At 43.7% G+C, this 22676-nt stretch overlaps 1 protein-coding gene across 1 annotated transcript in view; it reads left to right on the top strand.

The window, feature by feature from the left end:
- The window catches only part of bahcc1b (BAH domain and coiled-coil containing 1b), a 275740-nt gene that overhangs the window by 60609 nt on the left and 192455 nt on the right, over positions 1-22676 (top strand). Inside the window, 1 exon segment of the mRNA XM_055653977.1 lies at positions 3423-3593. Within this exon segment, the coding sequence (XP_055509952.1) occupies positions 3423-3593 (171 nt within the window).

The raw sequence follows: 22676 nt of genomic DNA, 5'->3' as shown, positions 1-22676 counted from the left end.
CTAGATTTCTTTTAGTTTTTTTTGTCTCTGCCCTGCTTTTTGTTCCCATTTGTAAAAATGAGTTTAGTTTATCTTGGAGTTACAGCGCGGAAACAGGCCCTTCAGTCCACCACCGGGTCCACGCCGACCAGCGATCCCTGCACACTAGCACTATCCTACACACACACACACACACTAGGGACAATTTACAATTTTACCAAGCCAATTAACCTGCAGACTTGTACATCTTTGGAGTGCTAGAGGAAACCGGAGTACCCGGAGAAAGCCCATGCGGTCACGGGGAGAATGTACAAACTTCGCACATAGCAACTGTAGTCGGGATTGAACCCGGGTCTCTGGCGCTGTAAGGCAGCAATCTACCGCGGGGCTACGGTGCCTTCCAGATCATAAAAATATCTGCAGTGACAAACATGGAGCAAGCCCAATGATTCAAAGGTACATTGCTAATCATACCAGAAGGAAGTGTAATCAGTGAACAACACCCAGTTCAATGACGAACCTATATAAATGCAGAGGGAATGAACAGTTCATTCCCTCTGTCTCTTGTTGCCCTGAGCCCAACCACTGTGCAATTTTTTTGTCTATTTCCAGCCATTTTGTTTTCAATCTTGCTGCGAAATATGTTGCTGTTTTTTTAACTCTATTTTTCAATGAACCTCGTATTCCGAAAGGAATCGTTGATGTACTTTCCCCATGATTTTTAGTCTAGTTTAGTTTGGAGATACAGCATGGAATATGTCCTTCGGCCCACAGAGGGAAAGTTAGTGGCGGCGCCTAACGGCAGCGGCTCGACTACAGTCGTCTGTCTTTTGTTATTTTTGTCTTGTTAAATGTATGTCTTGAGTTAGTTTTTATTTATTTTTTTAGCTGTGTATATGTGGGGGGCTGTTGGGGAACCCGTTTTAAATCTCTTCCCTGTGCGGGGACCCGACTATTCCCTGTTGGGTCTCGGATGTCGTTGGGCCTAACATCGTGGAGCCGGCGGCGACCTCCGGCCGGGACTAACCTGAGGGCTCCAGTTGCAGAGCCTGCGGAACTGACATCGCGGAGCTGGCCGACTTCGGAGAGGGAAGAGCTGTGGTGGCGTGCGGCTGCGACCCGACTTTTGGAGTTCGGAGGCACCGGCCGCAGACCCGGTGGACGGGAACATCGGGAGCTCGCAGGTCCCTGGTGGGAGACCGCTTTTCCGAGCTCCGCAACGGCGACTTCTCCCGCTGGAATCGCGGGTTTAAGGACATGGAGCCGGGGCCTAACATCGCCCGGCGTGGCTTAAACGGCCTCAGGACTTACCATCGCCCGCCGGGGGCTTTAACATCGGAGCCCCAGTTCGCCTCGACACTGCAGCTGGACTGCTGGACCGCGGGAGAAGGAACAAAGGGAAAAGATAAAGACTTTGCCTTCCATCACAGTGAGGAGATGTTGGAGACTCACTGTGATGGATGTTTATGTAAACTGTGTTAAGTGTGGGTCTTGGATTGTTTTGTAATGTACAAAACTGTAGAAATTATATTTTGTTCAAACCTAGGTTTGAATGACAATAAATTGCATTCTATTCTATTGTATTCTAGAGTCTATGTCGACCATTGATTATCTGTTCATACCTGATCAATGTTACCCCACTTTCTCATCCACCCTACACACTCAGGGCAATTTGCAGAGGCCGATAATGAAGCAGATCTTATGTTTGTTGTTTACAAAACCTCAAAAAGAATGCAGACACAAGTAACTGCAGGTGCTGGTTTATCAAAAAAAAAAGACACAAAGTGGTGGAGGAACTCAGCAGGTCAGGCATTATCTCAGGAGAACATGGATATGTGATGGTTCGGGTTGGGGACCCTTCTTCGGACTGAATGGCCAGACGATGGGCAAAAAGGCATGGTGGCGCAACGGTAGAGTAGCTGTCTTACAAAGCCAGAGACCCAGGTTTGATCCTGACTACGAGTGCTTGTCTGTACAGAGTTTGTACGTTCTCCCCGTGACCCGCGTGGGTTTTCTCCAGGATCTCCCGTTTCCTCCCATACTCTAAAGACCTACGTTAATTGGCTTTGAATAATTGTAACTTGTCCCTCGTGTCTGTGTGTGTGTAGGATAGTGTTAGTGTACAGGGATCCGTTGTTGGCGCAGACTCGGTGTGGCGTGGGACCTGTTTCCGCACAGTATCACTAAACTAAATTAAATTAAAAGGGTCATAAGGAATAGTAGAATTAGGCCATTCGGCCCATCAATACGCCATTTAATCATGGCTGATCTATCTCTCCCTCCTAACCCACTCTCCTGCCTTCTCCCCACAACCTCTGACACCTGTACTAATCAAGAAACTATCTATCTCTGCCTTAAAAGAATGGTGGTAGTGGTGGCTCTGAGTTAAAAGTGGCAGCGACCAATCTGGCCTTAGGTCAAATTGGTGAATGCTGGAACTATGCAGCTGATCAGGCAATGTGGCCAGAGACGTGGAATTAGTGTCTCGTGTGACTTATTCAATCTTTCATCAGAAAGGCTATTGATCTGTAAGGGTTCTCTGTGTGTGTGCAGATGCTGCTCAAAGGGAGTGCAGCAGCATAAGCATAACGCTTGTTAATGGTAGGATGTTTTTATAAGAACAGAATTAGGCCATTCTGCTCATCAAGTTTTCAAGTTTGAATGGTGGAGTAATTCAATCATGGATGACCTATCTTTCCCTCTTAAACCCATTCTCGTGCCGTTCTCCCCATTACCCCCAACACCCGTACTCATCAAGAATCTGTCAATCTCTGTCTTACAAATATTCATTGACTTGGCCTCCACAGCCATCTGTGGCAATGAATTCCACAGATTCAACACCCTCTGATAAAATAAATTTCTCCTCATCTCATTTGTAAAGGTACGTCTTTATGGCCTGTAGTCCTAGACTCTCCCACTAATGGAAACATCCTCTCCACAACCACTCTATCCAAGCCTTTCACTATTCGCTAAATTTCAATGATGTCTCCCTTCAACTTTCTAAACTCCAGCGAGTACAGGCCCAGTGTTGTCAAACACTCATCATATGTTAACCCAATCATTCCTGGGATCATTCTCATAAAGGTCCTCTGGACCCTCTCCACTGTCAGCACATCCTTCCTCCAAATGCGGCCTTATAAAGTCTCATCATTGCATCCCCAGGAAAGGAGAGAGTGCAGGTAGTTTGTAGGAAAGGGTGAACAACCCAAACTCGAGGGATGGAGAGAATCTAGGTAGTTTGTGGGAAAGGAGTAGGGGTGTCTGGGCTTAAGTCAGGAGAAGGAAGGAGAAAGGGAAAGATGATCAGCCATGATTGAATGGTGGAGTAGACCTGATGGGCTGAATGGTCTAATTCTGCTCGAATCGCATATGAGCTTATGAGAGAGTGTGACGAACAAACAAACTAACTCTGTTGCTGTTTCTCTTTTCTTTGGACACGCCAGGCAACGCACTGATGGGAAACTCGTCAGCCACATTCATGGGAAGTTTCCTCGCCAGCAGTTTGGGGTCAGCACCTGCTCATCCCTCGGGACCCACGTCCTCCCCCTCCGAGCCCGCCTTCCGCAATCCCCACACAGCGACGTCGCAGATTTGGTTTTCCCACTCCCACGAAGGTAAGCCAAACGCACCCCTGGACAGCCTCGGCAACTCTCCTTGTAATGAACCTGCGTTAAACAGAGCTTCCCACTTTCAGCTGGAGTGTCAGAGAGTGTGGGCGGTGAGACAGCTGGTGGCCCTGCGCCTAATAATATTACTCCCCGTGGGATTCCCCGCACACATTCACAAAAGAGGGCTGGAAACAGAGCACTTGAAGGATTTATTCTTAGCATGACTCTGGCATGGAGTTCTTTGAACCGCAGCCTGGCTGTGCACAGCCTTCCGCAGCGAATCGACCATCAAGTAACGTCGCGCACAGCAGTGACCCACAAATGGTGCGAGTGTCAACAAAATCACGTTGGGTTTCTAAACGCAACCAATAACGATTATCTCTGGATAATATGATATAAGTTAACGATAATCCTGTTGATGTCAAAAGGTAGCATTTCTTGCGCTGATGGATTCGGGGATCAGATTCATTTTCTTGAGAGAGCAGGACTCTGGAAATTACATGAATTCTTCAAAAGTAGTGCACTTGCTTGATGATATTCAATCTCTTCCCCTGCCTCCATTTCGTCAAAATTGCAAATGTTATATTGTCCGCATACTTGGGTGTAAAACTGCTACAGTAGCAATTAAATTTGTCTGGCTGCTGTGATTTTGCCGACATGCTGCTTGATCAGTTCTGTCGACTGTAGATACCATCGGTGCTGCAATTAGTAGTGCATCCCATTCCTATCCACTACATATTGTTACATGAGTTGCATTGCTACATTGTATTTGCATGCTTTCTGCTGTCTTTGTATTGGTGCAATTGGCTGAGGCAGATTCACAATGATACGTGGTATGTGTTCATCCATTGTTAACCATTGCTTTTCATAGTGCACAAACATACAGACTCCCGTTATTTACTGGTAATGAGAACAATACTTCAGTGACTGGTATCTTAACAGTAAAAAAAAGGACTGAATTTTGCCTCGGATCACACGTGCAAAGCGTGCGATATAGTAGCAGCTGTGTATTGTACACTTGGTCAGAAGTCGAACTGCAGATGAAGAGAATATTTAGAAGGATGTTGCCAGGACTCGAGGGCCTGAGCTTTCGGGAGAGGTTGAGCAGGCCAGGCTTCTACTCCTTGGAGCGCAGGAAGATGAGGGGTTGATCTTGTAGAAGTGTACTAAATCGTGAGAGGAATAGATCAGATAAATGCACAGTCTCGTGCCCAGAGTTGGGGAATCAAGAACCAGAGGACATGGGTTTAAGGTGAAGGGGGGGACATTTAATAGTGACCTAACATTTTTTACACAAAGGCTGGTGGGTGTATGGAACGAGCTGCCGGAGGAGGTAGTTGAGGCAGGTACTATCGCAACGTTTAGACGGGTACATGGATAGGACGGGTTTAGAGGGATATGGGCTGAATGCAGGCAAGTATGATTAGTGTAGCGGGGACATGTAGGTAGGTGTGGGCATGTTGGGCCGATGGGCATGTTTCCACAATGTATGACTCTGACTCCATGAAAATCGGTTGCAGAATTTAATACACATGTGCTAACGTGTCGAGCATATTAGGTAGAAACAGAAATTAGGACGAGGAGCAGGCCATTCAGTCTCTCGAGCTTGTTCAGTGAATTAATACAACCCATGATGATCCTTTATCTGTCTACCATATCCATTCCCTCCCCATTACCCCTTGATATGTTTTCTGTCTGGAAATCCATCTAACTCCTTCTTAAATATATCCATCACCGTGCGTCATACAGAATGTCATAGGTTCACCACTCTCTGGGTGAAGAGCTATCTCCACTTCTCAATCCTGAAAGCCAATCCCCATGCTTATCCTTGTATGTCTCTTTTTTTGAAATATCAATTTGCCTTGAAACCAGCATGCAGCTTTGTTCATATTTCTACCATGTCTCTGTAAATGTGATCACATTATATCTGTCATTAATTTATCTATTGCAAATGTTTCATGCATTTGCATACACATCTTTATATTTATCTGCTTGACATTGATAGAAATCTTAATTTATTTTGTACTATGATCCTATATTTTTTTAGTTTAGCTTGGAGATACAGCATGGGGGAAAAGGCCATTGGCCCACTGGGCACCCAACCATCGATCACCCGTTCACACTAGTTCTATGTTATCCCACCTTCTCATCCACTGGGCATTGCCACACTCAGGGCAATTAACCTACATACCCGCGCGTCTCTGGGATGTGGGAGGAAACCAGGGCATCTGGTGGAAACACACAGTAACAGGGAGAACGTGCAAACTCCACAAATACAGAGCACCCGAGGTCAGGATTGAACCCTGGTCTCTGCTGCTGGGAGGCGTTGGGAGGCAGCGGTTCTACCAGCTGTGCCACTGTGCCGCCACTTAATGCACAGAGTTACCCATAAAACTGCAACCTGATGGAAATCTCATATAAAAACTTCCTTTAAATTCTATTGAGACATTGAATATAAAATTGCGTGTTCTTTTATGGCCTATTAGATCTCTAGTGTCATGTCTGCTTCCTCATATTCCTCCATCCTACAAGAGGATTTATGATGCCTCATATTTCTTTGCATTGAATGGTATCCCACCACGCTCTCTCCTCTACACAAACCTGCCCATCTCTCTCACGTTCCTTTGGTTTGACATGTTCTCTGCACTAGGCGTTGCCAGGAAACTTAAGCACAACTCCTCTTGTGCCTCATTCACTGTGATTTATACGATTGGAAAAGGAAAGATGTGCAGCGTAGATCCTGGCATAGACAGCAGCTAGATTCCATCTGTCTGAATCTACTCCCACTCATGACTGTTTTATTCCCTTAGCCACTCCTCTCCTCCCTTTCACACACCCATGGCTATTGTGGTGGTTAGATATCATCATCATACAAACATAGTAATTAGGCGCAGGAGTAGGCCATTCGGCCCTTCGAGCCTGCACCGCCATTCAATATGATCATGGCTGATCATCCAACTCAGCATCCCATACCTGCCTTCTCCCCATACCCTCTGATCTCCTTAGCCACAAGGGCCACATCTAACTCCCTCTTAAATATAGCCAATGAACTGGCCTCGACTACCCTCTGTGGCAGAGAGTTCCAGAGATCATGCGGATGACACAAGTGTAGTAACTGAAACTCAACAGATATTCATATGCTGGCCAGATGCCCCAGGGAATACACGGGGGAAACAACAGGATGGCGCGCTGGTGGAACGGTAGAGTTACTGCCTTACAGCGAATGCAGCGCCGGAGACCTGTGTGTGTGTGTGTGTGTGTGTGTGTAGGACTGTGTTAATGTGCGGGGATCGCTGGTCAGCGTGGACGCATTGGGCTGAAGGGCCTGTTTCCGTGCTGTATCTCTAAACTAAACAAAACAGCATGCCGAAACTAAGACTAGAAAATTTGATGTCATGTTTTTGAACTGTACTTCACTTAAGACTGGATGTAATTGATTATGCATGTTGGGAGGGCGCTGGGAGTCTGAAACTGGCCAGAGACCCTTAAGTATTGTCCAGCTGATCTTAATAATAAAGACAGAGAAAATAAACTATAAAAGCAAACTGGCACGTAATGTAAAACAAACAATGCATGTTTTTTTCAGTACACAAAGGAATCCTTAAGGAAGAGTCTGGGGAAATCATTATGGGGAATAAGGAAATTACGGATACTTTGCATCAGTGGAAGATACTATGAGCATTGGGTGGTGCAGCTGATAGCGCTGCTGTCTCACACCACCAGGGTTTGATCCTGACCTTCACTGCTGCCCGTGTGGTGTTTGCACATTCTCCCTGTGACCATGTGAGTTTAGTCAGTGTAGTCTCGATGGGCCCCAGGGTCTGTTTCCACGCTGTATCTCTGAAGTCTAACGTCTAACTAGTGTGAACTGGTGATCAATAGCTGCCGTGGGCTAAAGGGCCCGTTTCCATGTTGTATCTTTCCATCATTTCATTCATTCAAATAAATCAGATAAGAGAGGGATTATGTGCATTACCATCATGAGTATGTAGCAAACTACGAGGGCTAATGACTCCTACGTCGCCTGGCCTGGATGACTTGCATGGGTTTTCTCCGGGTGCTCCAGTTTCCTCCCACACACCAAAGACATACAGCTTGTAGGCGAATTGGCCAGGTAAAATTGTAAATTGTTCCTAGTGTGTGTAGGATAGCCTTAGTGTGCGGAGATTGCTGGTGGCATGGACTCGGTGGGCTGAAGGGCCCGTTTCCACACTGTATCTCCAAACTAAAATCATAATCCAAAATGCAGAGAGTCAGCGAGGATTTATGAAACGTAAATCATATCCGACAACGTTATTAACGTGTTTGGTGGCAATCTTGACCAGAGTGGATAAAGTGGAACCAATGGATGAATTTGGTGCTGCACAAATGATCAAGTCACTATGTAAAGGTATATCTTAATATATTGGTATCGATAGGGCACTGGTTAGTAGGCAGGAAGCTGCAACTCAGGATAGGAGATAGACACAAAGCGCTGGAGTAACTCAGTGGGCCAGGCAGCATCTCTGGAGGAAAAGTATAAGTGATATTTCATGTCAGGACCTTTCGAAACATCAGCTATCCTTGTCCTCCAGAGATGCTGTTGCCTGACCTGCTGAGAAAGTTGCTCCTGCACTTGGTGTCTACCTTTAGTAGAAACCAGCATCTGCAGTTCTTTGTTTATACTGAGGATAAGAGAGTCATTTTCAGGTTGTCAACCTTATGACCAGTGTGTTATCACAGAAATTAGTGACAGGTTCACAGCTCTTTACAATGTATATCGAAGGCTTAGAAGAAGAATATGCAATAGACATAATTTGTGCATAGCACAAAATAAGTGCGATTGCAAGAGGAAAGGGGGGGGGGGGGGGGGGGGGGGGGGGGGGGGGGGGGGGTGGTACAAACTATTTGCAGAGAAGTATTGATGGGGTACATGAGTGGGCAAATATTTGGCAAATGGAGAAAATGAGTAAATGCAAAGTTGTTCATTTTGGTGGGCAATAAGAACAGTTACCGTGTTATTTAAATGGTGAAAAACTGCAGAAAGTGGCATAATAAAAGGGAATTAGTATCCTGTGTGAAACCTAGTAGGTTAGCAGGGTGATAGTGAACTCTGTCGGAATGATGCCTCTTCCTGCAAGAGGGTTGGAGCTTAAAGGAAGTGATGCGGACCGGTAACTGTACAAAGCACTGATCACAAGATCACATCTGGAGTACTGGGAACAGTTTTTATTCCCATATTTGAGTTAAGATATTATTTAATTGGGACCAATTCAGAGGGTTCATGAGGATGTTCCTAAGTAAGGAGAAAGACACAAAGTGCCCGACGAGCTCAGCGGTGTCAGGCAGCATCTATGGAGAACATGGATAGATAAACTTTCAGATCAAGAGCTTTCTTTAGACTAAAATACAATTTCCAGACCTGAAATGTCACCTAACCACGTTCTCCACAGATGCTGCCTGACCTGCTGAGTTACTCCAGCACTTTGTGTCTTTCTTTTGCTAACTGGTATCTGCAGTTCCTTGTTTTGACTTTCCGAATGGGTTTGGATAAGAACTTGAGGAAAAGATAAACTGCAGGGCAAAGGAAAATGTGGGATGGCAAGGGAATGAATTGATGGACCTGGTGGGTGAAATGTCCCTCTGGATCACATTGTGTTTGTAAGTCTAGGGTTTACATTAGAGGAAAGGATGAGTAGGAAAGAACTGCAGATGCAGGTTTAAATGGAAGATAGACACAAAAATGCTGCAGTAACTCAGCGGGACAGGCAGCATCTCGGGAGAGAAGGAATGGGTGACGTTTCGGGTCGAGACCCTTCTTCAGACAGATGAACTCCCTTGCAAGCTGCAACTAACTGCGTTTAAGTGACTGCTGGTCACAGCCACAGAGGCTATCTTCAGGATCACCAGCTTATCGGAACATTTTTCATGTCTGTTAAGCATGATAAATTGAATTAAAACTTAATTAGTGATACATAACTGCAGGCAAAGCTCCGATATCAAAGAATGACGTATCAATGTACAGATTCATCCGTGCTGACTTGTAAATATTTCTCACTACATTTTTTGGGGGGAAGATAATAAAGCACAAATTGATTGGTTACGAAGAGTACTTTCTCAATGAACAGTGATCAGAATGGCACCTCCAGCATGTGCACTCTGCAGGCTGCTCTGTGCACACCGCACTAACTGGGGCGAATGTGTTCATGTACTGGGACAGTCTTGCTGAGCCGTATACAATAAATATATTTCACTGCACCTCCTGGTACACATGACAATAAAGAAACCATTGACCATTGATCAGTTTGCATAGAGAGTTCAAGTTCAAGTGAGTTCAAGTGAGTTTATTGTCATGTGTCCCTGTATAGGACAATGAAATTCTTGCTTTGCTTAAGCACACAGAAAATAGTAGGCATTTACTACAAAACAGATAAATGTGTCCATATACCATGATATAAATATATACACACATGAATAAATAAACTGATAAAGTGCAAATAGCAGAAAGTGGTTATTAATAATCAGAGTTTTGTCCGAGCCAGGTTTAATAGCCTGATGGCTGTGGGGAAGTAGCTATTCCTGAACCTGGTTGTTGCAGTCTTCAGGCTCCTGTACCTTCTACCTGAAGGTAGCAGGGAGATGAGTGTGTTGCCAGGATGGTGTGAGTCTTTGATGATACTGCCAGCCTTTTTGAGGCAGCGACTGCGATAAATCCCGTCGATGGAAGGAAGGTCAGAGCCGTTGATGGACTGGGCAGTGTTTACTACTTTTTGTAGTCTTTTCCTCTCCAGGGCGCTCAAATTGCCGAACCAAGCCACGATGCAACTGGTCAGCATGCTCTCTACTGTGCACCTGTAGAAGTTAGAGAGAGTCTTCCTTGAGTGGTAGAACTATGCTGATACTGTGTATATACTTCAGCGAATGTGACAGTTGTAAGGTCATAAGTGATAGGAATCTATCTCTGCCTTGAAAATATCCCACGGACCTGACCTCCACAGCCTTCTGTGGCAAGGAATTCAACAGATTCACCACCCCCTGATGAGAACAGGTCTTGTGTCTATGTAGCCAGAGGGATGTCCACAGCATATTAATCATTGAGATTTGAGGTGTCAAAGGTACATTTCTTATCAACAGGGACAGTTTGGGCTGATTCAGCAGGTTTAATGCAGATCGTATTAGCTCCCCGTCCCAGTCATCTAGCTGTGGGCAGCAATATCACACTTTATGCACTTATATATTCACTTCTCGCTTGGTCCCTCACTAATCTTGCTGCCGCTTATTCCTGTTACAGAAGCGGATGGCGGGTGTCGGGGGTTATGGGGAGAAACATTGAAAATAGGTGCAGGAGTAGGCCATTCGGCCCTTCGAGCCAGCACCACCATTCAATATGAACATGGCTGATCATCCAAAATCAGTACCCCGTTCTGGCTTTTTCCCCATATCCCTTGATTCCCTCAGCCTAAAGAGCTAAATCTAACTGTCTTAAAATCATCGTTATCATCATTACTTTTTTGCATATCTTTAATTCATTCTTCTTTATCTCTCTACATCATCGTCTTTAGCCCTCGTTTCCCTTATCCCCAACCAGTCTGAAGAAGGGCCTCGACCTGAAACATCACCCATTCCTTCTCTCCAGAGATGTTGCCTGGCCCGCCGAGTTAAACCAGATTTTTGTGTCGATGTTCGGTTTAAACTAGCATCTGCAGTTCCTACACATAGATCAGTTATGAATGAATGGTGGTGAAGACTTGATGGGCCGAATGGCCTAATTCTGCTCCTCTAACTTATGAAGTCATGGGATGCATTGCATAGCAGGACTCCACTTTGCTGTCAAATATATTTTCAAATACATTTTGTAAATAAATCCGATATTCAGTTTAAATCAGTTTCAATAATTTGAGAAAAATAAAACATGATAACCCTTTAATTGGGTCATATTAATTATAAATATAAAGTGATTTCAGAAAAAATAAGAAAAAGAAACCCCACTGAAATTATCTGATGAATGAAGGTCGGCAATCCCATTCAAATTGTAAATTGTCCCAGGTGTGTAGGATCGTGTTAATGTACGGGGATCGATGGTCGTCATGGACTCGGTGGGCCGTAGGACCTGTTCTGCCTCGCTGTTTCTCTAAGCTAAACAGCGAGGCAGAACTGAATCTCTCCTAGGGCGGTGCAGCGGTAGACTTGCTGCCTACAGTGCCAGAGACCCGGGTTCGAGCCTGACTACGGGTGCTGTCCGGATGGAGTATGTATGTTCTTCCCGTGACCTGCGTGGGTTTTCTCCGGGAGCTCCGCTTTCCTCCCACACTCCAAAGACGTACAGGTTTATCGGCGAATTGGCTTGATAAAATTGTAAGTTACCCCCAGTGTGTGTAGGATAATGTTATTGTGCGGGGATCGCTAGTCGGCCTGGACTCGGTGGCGCTGAAGAGCCTGTTTCAGCATACAAACTGATGAAGCGTACAAATTAGCCAGAAAAGGTCGCCTACCAGAGGACTGGGAGAAATTCAGAGACCAGTAGAGGAGGACAAAGGCCTTAATTAGGAAAGGGAAAATAGATTATGAAAGAAAACTGGCAGGGAACATAAAAACTGACTTCAAAAGCGTTTATAGATATGTGAAGAGAAAAAGATTAGTTAAAACAAATGTAGGTCTCTTGCAGTCGGAAACGGGTGAATTGATCATGGGGAACAAGGACATGGCAGACCAATTGAATAACTACTTTGGTTCTGTCTTCACTAAGGAAGACATAAATAATCTGCCGGAAATAGCAGGGGACCGGGGGTCAAATGAAGTGGAGGAACTGAGTGAAATCCAGGTTAGCCGGGAAGTGGTGTTAGGTAAATTGAATGGATTAAAGGCCGATAAATCTCCAGAGCCAGATAGGCTGCATACCAGAGTACTTAAGGAAGTAGCCCCAGAAATAGTGGATGCATTAGTGATAATTTTTCAAAACTCTGGAGTAGTTTCTGGAGTAGTTCCTGAGGATTGGAGGGTAGCTAATGTAACACCACTTTTTAAAAAGGGAGGGAGAGAGAAAACGGGGAATTACAGACCAGTTAGTCTAACGTCGGTAGTGGGGAAACTGATAGAATCAGTTATTAAAGATGGGATAGCAGCACATTTGGAAAGTGGTGAAATCTTTGGACAGTCAGCATGGATTTATGAAGGGTAAATCATGTCTGACGAATTAAAAAAAAAATTCGAGGATGTAACTAGTAGAGTGGATAAGGGAGAACCAGTGGATGTGTTATATCTGGACTTTTAGAAGGCTTTCGACAAGGTCCCACATAAGAGATTAGTATACAAACTTGAATTCTCCCAATTTTGCTAGCCCTTGCTGTCTCCTCCCCTTCCTTAACCCTCGAGCTGTCTCCTCCCATCCCCCCCGCCCTCGGGCTCCTCCTCCTCCCTTTTTCCTTCCTTCTCCCCCTCACCCCCCATCAGTCTGAAGAAGGGTTTCGGCCCGAAACGTCGCCTATTTCTTTCGCTCCATAGATGCTGCTGCACCCGCTGAGTTTCTCCAGCAATTTTGTGTACCTTCGATCTTCCAGCATCTGCAGTTCCTTCTTGAACAAAATTCTTAAGGGGTTGGACAGGCTAGATGCAGGAAGATTGTTCCCGATGTTGGGGAAGACCAGAACAAGGGGTCACAAGTTAAGGATAAAGGGGAAATCTTTTAGGACCGAGATGAGGAAAACTTTTTTCACACAGAGAGTGGTGAATCTCTCTCCCGCAGAAGGTAGTTGAGGAAAGTTCTTTAGCTATGTTTAAGAGGGAGTTAGATGTGGTCCTTGTGGCTAAAGGGATCAGGGGGTATGGAGAGAAGGCAGATACAGGATACTGAGTTGGATGATCAGCCATGATCGAATGGCCTACTCCTGCACCTAGTTTCTATGTTTCTATGTTTCAGCTCTATCTCTAAACTGAACTAAAGTAAACTTAATGAATGGTGTTGTGCTAAAAATACAGCACTTGGGCTGATGCGAAGTGTATCTAACCCTTCAGATCAATCTGGAACCAGTGCTAGGCTCAATGGGGAGTCAAGCAGCAGAGCAGAAGGGCAGATGTGCAGAACATCAAAGGGCAGACAGGCAGAGAATTTACAGTTGCATCCGGCATATTGTTCATCTTTTTATTAAAATAGAAGTGAGAGGAATTGAAGATCAAGCATTTGGCATTTCCAGGCAATTTAAAATACAGGACTTTTTAAAGATTGATATCAAATGAGGAACAAGAAGTCAATATTTTTAAAATATGAAGAACAATTTACTTAATTGTTCCCATAATTCTAAAATGTAGTTGCCAACCTATTTCCCTTTAATTAAACGTTACCATTGCTTTTTTTAGTCCCTTGATGCTGCCTTACATTTTCAAAATGGTTGCAGCAAAAATGGTTTACTGCCCCAGGACCACATTTGCTTTGTGTGCAAGTGTAAACACAGATTCCTGCATGTGTAAGCGTGTGTCTATGTAGCACACGCATCTGAGTAAACACAATATGTTTGTAAGTGCGTGTCATTGTATCTGTGTGCACGTGTGTGTGTGTGTGTGTGTGGAAGCATGTTTTACTTGTGTGCCTGTGAATGCGCATGCATATTCTGCTTTTGCTATCTCTCCCTTTATTTTACCCATTATACTTGATGTTGTGCTTGATTCTATTTATTATTTATTGTATTATCTGATTAACGGATAGCAGGGGGAAAAAAGGCTTTTCTCTGTACCTCAGTACATGTGAAAATAGTAAACCTAAACCTATTGTGCGTATGCATTTGTAAGTCCGTTTCTGTATGTGTACATACAATACATGCAGTATTTTCAGTGATTCTTGTGCTAGTGATTCAGATAGATTAATTACAACTCATTACCCTGTATCAGTGCCACAAAGTGTACCGTATGACATTTCTGGTCAAACCGATGAGAACATCTAATTTCCTCTGAAAGGAACTGACTTTCCAAAACACTCCTTGTTGAACAGAATTAAAGAAGCATGTCCCCTTGTGAACGATGCCGTCATATCCTGGATTTGCATGATCCCTTTTGTTCAACAGTCTCGTTGTCAGTGTGAAGGGGAACGGGTTTATCCACGGGATAACACATTCTAATAGTGTAGTTTAGAGATCCAGTGCAGAAACACGCCCATCGGCCAAGCTAGACCACACCGACCAGCGACCCCCGCACATTAACACTATCCTCCACACGCTAGGGCCAATTTACACATACACCAAGTCAATTAACCTACAAACCTGCATGGCTTTGGAGTGTGGGAGGAAACCGAAGATCTCGGAGAAAACCCACGCAGTCACGGGGAGAACGTACAAACTCAGTGCACCACATTCGGGATTGAATCCTGGCCTCCGGCACTGCAAGCATTGTAAAGGCAGCAACTCTCCTGCTGCGCCACCGTGCCGCTCTGGTTTGCTGACAAACATAATTTGGCTGTGAAATGTTTTCATGCAATTGTTGCGGTGTTTTGCAAATTTTAGTGTGGTAATGTGCCTAAATGGGAAAAGTTTGCCTGTTCCATCTGGGGGATTCTTTTCTTACACATTAAACGTCAAGATAGACACAAAATGCTCGAGTAACTCAGCCCCTCTGGAGAAAAGATATAGGTTAAATGTCGCGGGGTGACGCCTGTATGGTCGTGAGTAGTCGCCCAAAGAGTCGTACCTTTTTCTGGTCGCCGCTGGATTTTCAGCATGTTGAAAATTTTCGGAGACCTGCTGCGATTATGACTGGTGCCGGCAAGTCACCCAAAAAAAAATTGCGTAAGTGGGACAGGCCCTTTACTCCAGCATTTTGTACCTATCTTCCGTGTGAAACCATCATTTGCAGTTCCCTTCAACATGTAAACCTCAAGATGTATTTGGCATTTCAAGGAGAAATATCCCCCATTTACTCATCTTGTACGAGTTAAGGACACTGCGAGAAGTTGTAAGGTAAAATTATACAGTGTAGTTAATGCCATTGCTTTTGGACGCTGCATGGAATACCAGAGTGGTTGTATCATACTAAATTGAACATTGCTGAAGATTTGTATGAGTAAATGAAATCTTTTATCTTTCAGAATAGGCTTGAGTTCCCTGCTTAAGGTTTCCATCAGAAATTTATACTCTGCCAAGTAGCGATCTCAGTGTGCACTTGGGCTGATTTACAAGTGAAACCATAAATCTTTGGGTTTATAAAGTTTGCTGGAGAATATCACCATCGTTTAGAGGCGACGTGAATTCTCTTGGCTCTCTCCTGGACTTGTATGACTATTTGATAAATCATTACTGCTCTCCTCAAAAGCAAATGTGGAGATGAAAAGGTTCATTAACAAGACGTTTCAGATTGAATTTTAGATTAGCAGTGCAATGAAGAGGCCCCACCCAATACACACAGTGAGTGGATTCTTGGAGTGGTTTATGGTAGGCAAATACAGAGAGTGCTTTGCTGTGCATGATCTATGAAGGTTTCACAATGCATTCTCATGTTGCTAAAGGTCCTTACTAATTGCCTTGGTGTGACAGGGTGATTTGTAAAATGTTGCTGCTGTGACAAGCCTCACATAATAAATTAAACCGGCGCAGTAATTAATAAATGAATACGTTTCTATTAAAAAGTTTCCTGATTTGAACTGGCCAAAAAGAAATATTTTATGGTAAGGTTTTTTTGTTTTTTTACTTGAGATGCCACTGTTCACTACTTACTATGTTGCTTCTGGACTGCAATGAGAGGCTCCTCGTGAAAGGGAAAGGAAGGAACCGCAGATGCTGGTTTAAACCGAAGATAGGAACAAAAAGCTGGAGTAACTCAGAGGGTCAGACAGCATCTCTGGAGAAAAGGACTAGGTGACGTTTCGGGTCACACGTTCACAAGTTATAGGAGTAGAATTAGGCCATTCGGCCCATCAAGTCTACTCTGCCATTCAATCATGGTTGAGCTCTGCCTCCTAATCCAATTTTCCTGCCTTCTGCCAGAACAAGGGGTCACAGTTTAAGGATAAGGGGGAAATCTTTTAGGACCAAGATGAGAAAAATATTTTTCACACAGAGAGTGGTGAATCTCTGGAATTCTCTGCCACAGAAGGTAGTTGAGGCCAGTTCATTGGTTATATTTAAGAGGGAGTTAGATGTGGCCCTTGTGGCCAAGGGGATCAGGGGGTATGGAGAGAAGGCAGGTACGGGATACTGAGTTGGATGATCAGCCATGATCATATTGAATGGCGGTGCAGGCTCGAAGGGCCGAATGGCCTACTCCTGCACATATTTTCTATGTTTCTATGTTTCTCCCCATAACCCTTGACATCCGTTCTAATCAAGAATTTGTCTATCTCTGCCTTACAAATATTCACTGACTTGGCCTCCACAGCCCTCTGTGACAATGAGTTCCACAGATTAACTACCCTCTGACTAAAGAGGTTTCTCCTCACCTCCTTTCTAAAAGAGCGCCCTTTAATTCTGAGGCTATGATCTCTGTTCCTAGACTCTCCCACCAGTGGAGACATCCTTTCCACATCCACTCTATGCATTTTCATATTCTGTAACTTTCAATGAGGTCCCCACTCAACCTTCTAAACTCCAGCAAGTAGAGGCCCAGTGCTGTCAAAGGCCCATCATATGTTAACCCACTCACTCCTGGAATCATTCCCGTAAACCTCCTCTGGACACTCTTCTGAGTCAGCACATCCTTCCTCAGATATGGGGCCCAAAAGTGCTCACAGTACTTATAATGCTTCTTTGTTCACATTTCTTTTGCTTTGCATTCCTTTTTATGCTTTTTTTTCTTATTTGCTTGAGACCATGCTTCAGGGTGAAGTATGATTCTGTAATGGTGAAGAATTCAGAAATTGTTCTTGTTCAGAAAGACTAATTCAGACAGAAAGGTGATGCTGCCAACTTGGGGAATCGCAACAAGCACAGATACCAGAGAAGCCAAACCCACGTACATTGAAGAAGCATGGAACTGCAGGTGCTGGTTTACATAAAAATGAAAAGTGCTGGAGCAGATGCAGACCCTTTTTTACGTTGAGGTTCGGCAGCAGTATTGGCACCCGTGTCAATCTGCTCGCACCATACTGGACCCTGCATCTGCTGCAGTGCAAGAGGACACCATGCGGCAATACTGTTTGTCCAGCATGGTTCTGTGTGTGGGAGACAATGTCTCATGAAATTGTTAGAGCTTTTTAAAGAAATAGCCAGGAAGGCCGATGAGGGCAGGTTCATAGACATGTGTAAGAAAGAACTGCAGGTGCTGGTTTAAAACGAAGATAGGCACAAAAAGCTGGAGTAATGCAGCAGGATAGGCAGCATCTCTGGAGAGATGGAATGGGTGACGTTTCGGGTCGAGAACCCTTCAGACTGGTTTGGGATAAGGGAAACGAGAGATATAGATGGTGATGTGGAGAGATAAAGAACAATGAATGAAAGGTATGCAAAAAAGTAACGATGATAATGGAAACAGGCCATTGTAAACTGTTTGTAGGGTGAAAATGAGAAGCTGGTGTGACTTGGGTGGGGGAGGGATAGAGAGAGAGGGTATGCTGGGGCTACCTGAAGTGAGATAAATCAATATTCAAACCACTGGGCTGTAAGCTGCCCAAGCGAAATATGAGATGCTGTTCCTCCTATTTGTATTTAGCCTCACTCTGACAATGGAGGAGACAGAGGACAGAAAGGTCTGTGTAGGAATGGGAAGGAGAATTAAAGTGTCCAGCAGCCGGGAGATCAGGTTGGTTCACGCGGGCTGAGTGAAGGTGTTCCGCGAAACATCGCCCAGTCTGCGCTTGGTCTTGGGCCGATGTATAAGAGTCCACATCTTGAACAATGGATACTGTAGATGAGGTTGGAGGAGCTCTGCCTAACCACAAGAACTACAGTGGGATTTGATCAGTTGGGCAAGTGGGCTGAGGAATAATGAATGGAGTTTAAGTGTGAGGTGTTGCTAAACTAAACCAAACACACTAAAGCCAAATTCTTCAATATTTTGAAATGCATTTCCTGTAACCTTCATTTACATGCCCAGTATCTTCATCACTGAATCCAATGACAGAATGACCCAAAGTCACAATTTTGTACCTAACTGGAAAAGTAGTAAGTAAATAGGAGTTAGCAGTATTCTTCCCCCAATATTCCCCATGCCTTTCTTCAATACAAATTACATAATGATCAATTTTTAAACGTTAATTTAAATTTACGGTAGATTTTTCCAAACCCTTTTGTTCAACAGTAAGTAAAACCTCAGATGATCTGGTTGAAGAAGGGTCTTTGTTTATTTTATCTTGTCCATTTAGAACATTAATCATAGTCGATCGTTTCCTTTAAACTCCTGCTTGGTTTGTTTGGTAAATATGTATGATCACATTGTTCAGTTTAACCATGGTCTTTCTGTGTCTCTGTGAAATAAAATTCAGAAGTCACCTTATCCATGCCCCAATTATCATGCATCTGATTAACTCAACATGACTTTTGATCTTGGGTAACCAGGCCTTATAATGTTTCTTGTTCTCATTTCTTTTGCTTTGCATTCCGATTTCCCCCCTTTTTTTCTTATTTGCTCGATACCAGTTGTCTTTGGCTATTATTACCCTTGCTCATCTTTTTGTGTTCATGCTTTCTCTCACAGTTTATTCTTAATCATGCCTTTTCTTTCATCTGATGTTTGCCCTGTACCGTTGCACCCTTAGCCGGACCATACTGTTCACTTCAAAATCAGCGCTGCTTTTAACAGATGTCCCTTTGATTTTTGTTGTGCTGTTTACCCAATGGCCAGGAAAAGATCAGTTTATGTACTTAAGCATTCAAATGTAATTCAAAGGCTCCACCACACCTTTTCGATATCCCTTTCATTGATGCAGTCCCAAAATAAATAGCTGCGTGATTTTCAGGAGTTTTTAAAATGTAGTTGTGCTTCATGCATGAATGTGAGTGATGACTATTGTTGTTAATACATCTCCACAAGATAAATACAGATGGGGTTGGCCCCTTGATCAATTTTGGCAAATCCATTCCGAAAGATCAACGTCCCCTCAACACAGTCCCGTAAATGATCCCAAGTTGTTTCCGTCCTGTGCTGAGGAAATGTTGATGGCTCTGTGCAGCCGAAGCCTTTGAACTCCGATCTTGTGCTTGCCTTTTGTCTCAGTTTAACTTGTACTCACTACGTGCATGTGTATAGAACACTGTTCCCCTTACCCTTCATTGCCTTCACTGCTTCCTTTAATTTGGACTGAATTTAATTAGTAGTTAGTTCAAACATGTTTACATCTGAATGCAATGAGAATATCTGATTGTGCACATGTAAATAAGCACTGAAGATAGACACTAAATGCTGGAGTAACTGACGTTTCGGGTCGAGACCCTTCTTTAAACACTACAGCTATGTGTTACTTAATTATTCCTATTTACAATTTTAACAAATAGAATAGAATTGGTCAGCATTTTGTTTACAATAACTACTTACAATACATATCTATCATAAGTTAGACAAAGTGCTGGAACAACTCAGCGGGTCAAGCAGTATCTCTGGATGAAGAGGATGGGTGACGTTTCGGGTCGGGACACTTCTTCAGAACGGTTCTGAATGCAGTCCGAAGAAGGGCCCCAACCCAAAACATCACCCATACACCCAGCATCTACAGTTCCTTTCTATGCTCGATGCAGAAGATATTAAATGTTGGGATATGAATACTTAATGCAATCATCCAATGTATCTCTGCATTGATTATGTTTATGGCTTAACATTAGTAAATATCTTGAAGAGGTAATGATGAGACACTATAAATTGAAAAATATTCAAGCACGTGAGGTTATTGCACGTAGAGAATCAACAAGCAGATACAAAGTAATTAACATTGAATAATTCTATCTGAGGCTTGAACTTTACAAAGTGGTGTAGCTGTATAAAAGACTGGTTAGACTGTACTTCGCCTACTTGCCAAATCATACACTCCTCCCGTTTGGATACTGGAAATTTGCCTTGACAGAATTTACAAATCACAACCCAAAAATTGTTTTTCTAACTATAAAATTAATATTTTACTGCACTTGCAACTTGTGCTTTATCATCTATGAAATAGTTTGGTGCAACTGAGGTCCATAAGGGCCACTAAATATACACTGACCCACTTTTTCTTCAGATAAGGGGGAGCAGCAATAAGAATGAGTCCTGCTGATTTTAGAAAGCCTCCACTGCCACAAACAATTTGTCCTATTTCATTGCTGGAAGAGTAGCGTTGGGGTCAATGAGGCATGAGCCACTTTGAAACCTCTGCATGGATAACCAAAGACCTTTTAGCAAACATTTAACATTTAATTTTGATTGTCGATCTACCCTTGAAAAAAGTTCAGAAAGTGTCCTTCGGATGGTGGGACAATTCAGTATTCACCAGGGAAATTTGTTTGATGATCCGTCAGGAGAGTGCAAAATTCCCTTTTAGTTCAGTTTAGTTTAGAGATACAGCATGGGGACAGGCCCTTCGGCTCACTGAGTCCATTCCGACCAGCGATCACCCAAACGCTTGTTCTATGCTATCCCAATTTTGCATCTTACACAGTAGGGGCAATTTACAGAATCCAATTAACCTACAAACCTGCATGTTAAATTTAGTTTAGTTGAGAGATACAGCGCAGAAACAGGCCCTTCTGCCCACGGAGTCTGCACTGACAGCAATCCCCGTACACTAGCACTTTCCTACACACATTAGGGACAATTTACAATTTTTATTGAAGCCAATTAACCTAGAAACCAGTACGTCTTTGGAATGTGGGAGGAAACTGGAGCACCTGGAAAAATCCATGCAGTCACAGGGAAAACGTACAAACTCCATACAGACAGCACCCAGAATGTCAGAATGGAACCCAGGTCTCTGGCGCTGTGTGGCACCAACTCTACCGCTGCGTCACTGTGTCATTGTACCAATTTCAGCAGTCACGCTGACACACTTATTACTGGTCAGTGTATGAGGTAGAATTTGTACATATTTTTATGGGATGGTTGACAGGTCTAGCAGAAACTAACAATTGTGCAAAGAGGAAAACTGCCCTCTGAATGCACCACGTTACACACTTAGTTTTTGGTTGAAATAATGTATATAGTTCTGTTGAATGACTCTTATAAAATAAAACTAAAATGTGAATGGAGGAACAATAAATCAAAGGTCCATGTTTTTGAATATTCTTTCAAAGAGAGTCAAGTTTCTTAATCTTTTCCCAGGTTAGGCATTACCTGAGGCCAGACTTTCCACCCATTTCTGACTTTATGTGCATTCTGATTCACACTTTGAAATAGGTAAGATTCCTCCTGGCAACTAATCTTTCAGTCTGGTCGAAACGAAGAACAGAAAGGTGGCATCTTCCTCACAATGAAGAGGCAATACATTCTCAAATTGGCATCTTTACATTTCAATCAGAAAGTAAGCAAATGGAAATAAAGGTGGCAATCTTGTCTGTGGGAGAGGTTTGTGCCATGGGTTAAATGGCAAAAGAAAAATGAACCTGACAATTCTTAAAGGAAGAAGAGGAGCAAGGAACTCATTCAGTTGAGAGTAGCAGGTTGAACATTTAAATGATAAAGGCTGCCTCCCGTTATTTTAACAGCGAGCCTGTCTTTAATTATAAACAGCCCTGCTTCTCCACCTGACAGCTGAAAGCAGGAAAGAAGGACTGATTCCTTGAGGTAATTATATTTACAGTAGTGCTTCTGGTTAAGATGCAGGCAGGTTTCCTTAGGCCCAATAAGCTACCCATCCCCCAGCCCCGAGCCATGCACCCACCCTTCAGTCAGTACAGCACGGAAACAGGCCCTTCGGCCCAAACTCATCCATGACAACCACGAATGCCCCATCTAAACTTTACTTTAGAGATACTGTACAAAAACAGGCCCTTTGTTCCACTGGTCTGCGCTGACCAATGATCACCCCGTACCTTAGCACTATCCTACACACAAGGGACAATTTACAGTTTTACTGAAGCCAATTAACTTACAAGCCTGTACGTCTTTGGAGTGTGGGAGGAATCTGGAGAAAGCCCACACTGTCATGAAGAATGTAGAAATTCTACATCGACAGCGCCCGTAGTCAGGATTGAACCCGGGACTCTGGCACTCTAAGGCAGCATCTCTGTGCTG

This window comes from Leucoraja erinacea, chromosome 23, assembly GCF_028641065.1.
Source record: "Leucoraja erinacea ecotype New England chromosome 23, Leri_hhj_1, whole genome shotgun sequence".
Lineage (NCBI taxonomy): Eukaryota > Metazoa > Chordata > Chondrichthyes > Rajiformes > Rajidae > Leucoraja > Leucoraja erinaceus.
The sequence above is the reverse complement of the archived record's forward strand: the minus strand, read 5'-3'. Positions and strand labels throughout refer to the sequence as shown.